Source organism: Sinocyclocheilus anshuiensis, unplaced genomic scaffold (assembly GCF_001515605.1).
Source record: "Sinocyclocheilus anshuiensis isolate Anshui unplaced genomic scaffold, SAMN03320099.WGS_v1.1 scaffold68, whole genome shotgun sequence".
NCBI classification, from domain to species: Eukaryota; Metazoa; Chordata; class Actinopteri; order Cypriniformes; family Cyprinidae; genus Sinocyclocheilus; species Sinocyclocheilus anshuiensis.
In genome coordinates, this window is record NW_015555741.1 from 1,439,456 (window position 1) to 1,446,990 (window position 7,535).

At 36.9% G+C, this 7,535-nt stretch overlaps 1 protein-coding gene across 1 annotated transcript in view; it reads left to right on the plus strand.

Annotated features, from left to right (window-relative positions):
- The first annotated feature begins 5,356 nt into the window (after window positions 1-5,356).
- LOC107673257 (unique cartilage matrix-associated protein-like) overlaps window positions 5,357-7,535 on the plus strand; it is a 3,271-nt gene continuing 1,092 nt past the window's right edge. Inside the window, exons 1-4 of the mRNA XM_016466774.1 lie at window positions 5,357-5,486; window positions 5,626-5,682; window positions 5,761-5,856; window positions 7,227-7,325. Coding sequence (XP_016322260.1) covers window positions 5,429-5,486; window positions 5,626-5,682; window positions 5,761-5,856; window positions 7,227-7,325 — 310 coding nt within the window. The 5' untranslated portion in view covers window positions 5,357-5,428. The remainder of the gene's footprint in view (window positions 5,487-5,625; window positions 5,683-5,760; window positions 5,857-7,226; window positions 7,326-7,535) is intronic.

The window sequence follows — 7,535 nt, forward strand, 5'->3', positions numbered from 1 at the left end:
TCCTCCATTTTCTGTGAGAAGCTTAGAAGTGGAGATGCTGGAGAGAGGGATAATGTGTCTGGTGAGATGGGCTGTGTCTCTGGTGTTTCCGGTGGCTGAAATACATTGTCCTGGCTTCCCTGGCTGTTTTCCAAAAAGTCGTCCTTGGGTGCTGAGTCTTGGAGCTGTTCTGATACGTCACAGTCTGTCTGTGATGAGCTCTGTGGGCAGGGCTCAGCCGTGATGGTGTCCATGAGCAGTGCTTGTTGTGGCTGCGTGGTGTTATCAGTGTCCTTGTGGGATGTGTCAACCACATGATGACTCGGAAGCTGATATGAAGTCCTGTGGTCACTCATACTCTGTCCAGGTGTGTGTGTGCCATTCAGGTTGAGTAGTTTGGCACACACTACTGAAGGATGACGGATGGAGAAGTAGATGTTGTCCTTTAGCACTCTTGCACCAAGTTTGTTTAGGTGGAGGCCATCCAGTTTAAACAGTTGTCTATGGCCCCAGAAAAGATTGAAGTTATCGATGAAATTGACTCCTTTTAAGCTGCAGATTCTTTGTAGCCATGTGTTCAGCCCAAGCAAACGTGAAAACATATTAGTTCCTCTTGCTGGGAGTGGCCCACTGATGAACGACTGAACTTTAAGTCTTCGAAGTGTTTCAAAGAGTTCACTGAAGTCCTTCTTGAGGAGTTCTGACTGCTCTTTCCGAATATCATTCTTCCCCACATGGATGATGATTCGATTTGCAGTCTTGTGCTTCATTAGAATTTTCCAAAGTTCCTTGTTGAAATCAGAAACTGTTGCTTGAGGAAAGCAGAAAGTTGCTGAATTTCTGCTACTGATGTTTCTGATAATGGAGTCGCCCACTATCAGAGTCCTGGGCTCGGCTGCGCTCTGAGCTGAAAGCCGCTGTCTGCTCGACCTTGAGCATCTGTTAGTAGCGATGTTAGCTGCTGGCTGATCCGATCCATGTTTAATCACATTTGGGGATTCCTCACCCGCATTCATTAATGCTTCAAATCTGTTCTCAAGATGTATAGGGGGCGGTAGAATACCAGTATTCATAAGCCTTGTCATAGCCGAATCTGGGGTAGAGGATGCTACGGCCGCAATACGAGAAACTCGTGACAATCTGATGTCTCTACTGCCTTTGGGTCTCGCTCCCTGTTTGTGCCATCGATTAGTGTGACAATCAGTTTCGGCTTGTTCCTCTACACTTGGTATAAACTGTTGAGATTGACTAGATTCATGGGACTCACCGGCTGTATGCTGAGTGGGTCCATGATGACGGTCTGCTGAGTGTTCTGCCTGTTTGGAAGTCCAGCAAGTAACTTTGTTTCAAGAACAGCAATCCTTTGTAGAAGTTTGCAGTAGTTCATGCAGCAAGTAGATTCAACAGGAGGCATTTTCTTTCTCTTCTGTTTGAATGTGGGCAGCTGTGTTTTCCCTTCTCCAGAATGTAAGCTGCTGGCAGTGGGAGGCAAAAGTCTTATTTTTCGTGGTATTATTCTAGTCCCAAAGAGTTTTTAGTTTTAGTGTTTGTGCCAAAAATATGTTGTTTGAGCACTGTGCTGATCTGCTGAAGTAAAAATCTTAGAAAAATCAGAGAAAAGTACAGAAATAGGGAGCAAAGCGCAGAGCAGTAAGCAAGAACGTCCGAACGGTAGCGAAGCCGGAAGAAAACAGAGATCTAAACAGATAGATAGACAGACAGACATAGACAGAACGATAGATAGAACGATAGACAGATAGACCAATAGAACGATAGACAGACAGACAGACAGACAGACAGATAGACAGATAGAACGATAGACAGACAGACAGACAGACAGACAGATAGACAGACAGACAGATAGACAGACAGACATACAGATAGATAGATGGGCCGCTTGTGAGATGCATGTGAAATTTTTCCTTGCCAAATTTTCTACATAGCAGCTACATTTAGTTTTATGTCAAAACAAATCAATCTTCATTGTTGCAGAACTCTGTAAATCCATGTACATTTTTAAAGGCTAGCCTCGGTTTTAAAGGCTAGACAATTATGACAGTTTCAGGGTAACTGTGGGGTGTTACAGCTGCTTAAATGTGCAAGTTAAATGTCCCACACTGAGAAAAAACATAATGCTAATTCATGTTAAAATTTACATTTCAAACATTTTTTCCTCAAATAAAACAGATTCCTTTTTTGAATGCGTGTTTGAGAATGTGTGCATCGTCTTGTGTAGTATCTTGGTAGTTGTATTTGTGTAAATGCTACAAAATGCACAGTATGTCCAGGACATTTCCAGATCATATGCATGCAAGGATGCCTAAAGCTGAGAAAGACAAACTATTCCAAAAGTTGACATGATTGCACAAGAGGCAGAAAATGTTCCCACATCCATTTACAACAGTTTTATAAGTAGAGAGCCCTGCAAATACACTGACAGCAGTGCTGATGGCATAACACATATTAACAACAGTCCTGCAGCTCAACTCTTCTGTAGGAAGAAAGGCAATCTTAGCTACTTTTTGTCATAAATTAAATCCAAATAATATGTCTAAGCAAAGTTATTAATTTGCAGTGTTTGGTCGATCAAATTTAATTATAACCGAAGATCAACGCGTCTCAAATATCACCTGTCTATATGTCACTTTAATATAAATTTCTCAATAGTATTGCTATTTTTGAATTTATGTAGCATTTCAGCAGCAAAAATGATTAATTAATAACAGTCAAATTCAAACTCTTTAATTAATCAGTCACAAACACATTCACAAAATACCTTCGTGACCAAAGAGATGCATTAAAATGTTTCAGCTTGTGGTGCAACTACAATACAAAAACATTTAATCAGCATTTTCCCATTCTTTTTAAGATGAAAAATATTTAAACTTGCATGCTTAAAACAAGATGTACACGAGAAGCCAAATTACAAAAAATTGGCAAAACTACCAAAACTCACTAAATTTAAAAATAAGAACTAATTCAAAATATTAATTAAAACTATAACAGTAATGATACTAAAATGACCCTGTTTTACAGAAATGTCCTCATATTTGAGTAAATGTTCCAAATTATGCATCTTGCATAATTTTTTTCATTAGTTGTTGATAAAAAAAGTTGTTGCATTATTGTTATTTATGCTGTTTTGATATATTTTTTTGCAACAGATTCTAATAAAGAAGCAGGTAAATCTAGAGAGTTGGCGCTCCCTCCAGGACAGACAGTGAATGACTGTGATTGTTGGCACAATTAGTCCTAATCAAATGTTATTTGCATTTTTTATTAATTCAGTGACCAAAATACCCTGACAACAAAGATTCAATAACCATTTAAAGTCTATTTTAAATGTATTGTGCTTCCACAAAGTCTATAATGCTTCAACAACTTGAAAGATTATCCAGTGACACAGCCTTGACTCTGAGGGACAGAAAAAGGCAGCAGTTTTGGCATGTTTACGACTGTCCGCTGAGGAATATTTTAAGCAGGCATGTGCGACACATTCTGGCAGCGTCTTCAAAACTCTTCTCTCTGTCATCCAGTCAACCACATACACACACTGTATGTCTCTTTCTAAGTCTTTCCTTTACATATTCTCACATCTCAGTTTCTCCGGGCCCCAGGCTCTCGGAAAGAGGCCCTCTTCATTCAATTTCATCATTCACTGCATCCTACCACTGGCCAGACTCCAGCTTAAAAGAACAAATCCCTAAGTAAACACAGAACCGCAGACGTTTGCTCCAGCCTGGGGCTTGAGGCATGAGAGGAGCCCCTTGTGTTGGATCACACCCCTCAGGTGCAAAGCACTCTACATATTTTGGACCTCTGAGGCCAGAAACATGTCTCGAAATGATTTGCTGAAAAGTTAATATTTTCATTTTTGGAATATAAGTATTCATTTGTGTCATGATGCTAATTATCACAAAAAAATTAAAAAAATCTGTACCTGTTATATGTTAAGTTATATCCAATTTTACAACTTGCAATGACAAGGTAATGCCTAAAACAACAACAACAACAAAAAAAAACAAGAATACTTTTTTGCTTTTATACAATTATAAGCTTCACATTTCTGCATTTACACCCTACAAATATTGGCCTCATTCACTTCTATTCAAAGTATCTTACTGTAAGGTTGTAAATAAATGTTTTGTAAATAAAACAATTTAAAATTATTTTTTTTGTGCTACTGCAGCCAACGTAATCAGTTAACATTAAAATATTCACGGTTTCAATATCCACAAGATGTAACAAAAAATATGTGTTAACATGATTGGTTTTTGTGAAAAATCACTTGCTAACCTTTTCTAGCTAAACTTATAGCCAATTTTACAATTATGGTTCCACATAATGCCTAAATCCCTAAACTGACTGTAAAAATTATAACTTTATGAATAATACATGTTTTAACAGAAGAATTAATGTAAGTGCTTTTTTAAAATTATAAATGTCATATTTCTGCATGTAAACCTTCCAAAAAAATCCATTGTAAGTGCCTACCTTATGGCAATTTCATTTTTTGTAAAGAAAACAAATTATTATTATTTATTTATTTTTATAATAATTAGGATTATGCCACATCATGCAAATAATGTTAACATGATTTTAATTTGAAAACTACATACTAACCTTTTCTGTGTAAAGTTTTAAACAATTTAAAAAAAATTTAATTAAGTGCCCCCATAACCTTTTTTTGTGAGGAAGCAATGTATTCTAAAAAAGAAAAAATATTAAATTATAAATAAAATTCTAATGCCACAAAATGCCCTTAACTTGCATATTTTGGTAACACTTTACAATAAGGTTAATTAGTTTACATTAATTAATGCATTAACTAACATTAACTAACAATGAGCAATACATTTGTTAGTTTTATTAATCCTGGTTAACGTTAATTAATAAAAAAATAACTGTTTATTGTTAGTTCATGTTAGATTAAGTCCATTAATAAATATTAACAAATAAAAAATGTTATTTTAATAATGTATTAGTAAATGTTGTAATTAATATGAACTGAGCTAAATAAATGCGTTACAAGTATTTCTCATTGTTAGTTCATGTTAACTAATGTAGTTTACTAATGTTAACAAATGGAACCTTATTGTAAAGTGTTAAACCCTGTAAAATAGAGTGTTATTAATAAATTCCCAATGCACTAATGCCAGTAAAATGTCATTAGGCCATAAAAACAAACAAACAAACAAAAAAAACACTGCACCCTTCCCATATCATATGATCGTTTCAAGCGAGATCCCACAGAGCTTGATCCCTGCCACCTTTTCTTTCCGGTGCCACCCCCACCCCAAAAGCAACACATTCCCAAGACTCCACCCCTCCTTCACCCTCCTGGTCAAATTCCATTCACTGCTCTCACGATCACAAGCCCAATCTCAGGCAGGACGTCCCTGAGAACATCAGCCGCTTTTTCTTTGCTCTTGCTCAGCTAAATCTAAAAATGTCCTGGACTCGACCTCTTCTTCTCACCTGTCTGGTTGTTTTGTCCGTCATCACCTGTAAGTAACCAGACCGTGGTTTACTGTACTGACCAAGGGAAGTGTTGATTTACCAATGTGGGGAACCACAGGTCTAACAGTCCCTGGAAAGGGTAGCAAATCTTTTGGACTTACCTCAACCGTGCTTCCTCTGTTACAGTGTTCTATGGAGCCGACAGCGCCGCTGTGTCAGATAAGAAGGCAGCCAATCCTCAAGGTGACCAAAAATTCACAATGATGCTGTAGATCTTTCTCAAGAGTTCTTCCCCCTCATCAATGTTTTTCATCACCAAAGGAACACTGAGAAAGGTTTTCATGCCAGAGGCAGATGCCTCCAGCTTCTTCAAACGCCGAGGCAAGAGGGCTGTGAAAACTCAAGATGAGATAAACGGTGAGGCTATTTGTGCTTGAGTAAAAACTCAATTCAAGTGCAACCCCTTGAGCAATTGTCAACTACAATGGACAATCCAGAATGTTTGATTTAGACAGAATAAATGAGTACAACTGGGGATTTTATATGAATAATAATACATAATAAAAATGTATATCTAGAAACATTATAAAGCATTCAAATGTTTACCGTCAGATTTTGAAAGAAATCACTTATTTTATTCAGCAAGGATGCATTCAACTTCTATTCATCAAAAAAAAACAAAAATCTGAAAAATGATCAGTTTCCACAAAAATATAAAGCCATAAAACTGATAAAAAATTCAGCTTTGCATCACAGAAATAAATTAAAATATGAATAAATAAATACATTTTAAAGTATATTAAACTAAAAAAACAGTTATTTTAAAATATAATAATATTTCAAAATATTACTGTTTTTACTGTATTTTTGATCAAATAAATGCAGCGTTAGTGAGCAAAAGAGACTTCTTTTTAAAACATTACAAAAATCTTACTGACCACAAACTCTTAAACATAAAAAAATTCACAATTTGAAGTCTTGCAAAATAAATTTTCATCAATCACATCACTTTTGTGGCTTCTAGGACTTTTTGGTCAGGCTTGCTAGTGTAAAACGGTAATAAAGAGCCTTTTTTAGTAGCGGCTAGCACTGGTCACACAGGTGCTGCATTTTGAGCCAGCTGAGGAATGTAAGGACGGCAGATAGCAGGAACCACAGGGCAGGCTGGAGAAACCAGCCTTCAGTCTTCAGCTCCTGCCAGTGCTGGAGGAGGGGCTCGGCTGCTGCAGCTTCGACCTGGACTGAGATTGTTAGTTTATGGTTATGGGCTCACCAGAAATGATGTTTGACTCACCTGGGAGAAATTATGACTATGTATTTAAATGGTGAGGTGAAGATCAGGACAAGAGGACTTTCTTTTGTGTGGAACATCCTAAGTGGAATCATAAATAGCTCCTTTTGGACTTGGAATGAAATAAAATTAATTAGTATGCAGCTTTGGTGTTTTATAATTCACTGCTGCTGTCACACCAAATCAGGTGATCCTATTATGTAATACAAACAGTGATGTAATAACAAACGGTCTTTATTAATGAATACTATTTAGCACAGTGAAACTGAAAAGACATTATATTTCATAATTCATATCATGAAGTGAGGATAAACTGCATTAAGTTAAAGTATGGCATAATAAAAACTATGATACAATAAAAAACTGGTCTGCTTACTATGCTAAAAGTTATTCTGAATCATTTGTGAACGTTTTCATACCTTGGTTCGTGTTGTTTGAGCATATTTCTGTTTTTATTTCCTCATTTTCTTCCTCTCACATTTTGTTGTCTTATTAGCTGAACAGAGACAGAGACTGGCTGCAGATGAGAGAAGGAGGGAGTATCATGAGGAACAGAGTAATGAGTTTGAGAGTTACGCTGAAGAGGAGCATGACGGTGAGAACTCAAATCACTCCTGGCGGCCATATTGGATCAGGCAGCATTAGTAGCGTTCTGAGATCATTCAACACAAGTCACTCAAGCAAACAGGATTACTCATGACCTTAGCCGAACCTTGTAGGGTTTTACAAAACAGGTTTAAACAGGGTTGGGGTGTGGGGGTGTGTGTATATATATATATATATATATATATATATACACACACAC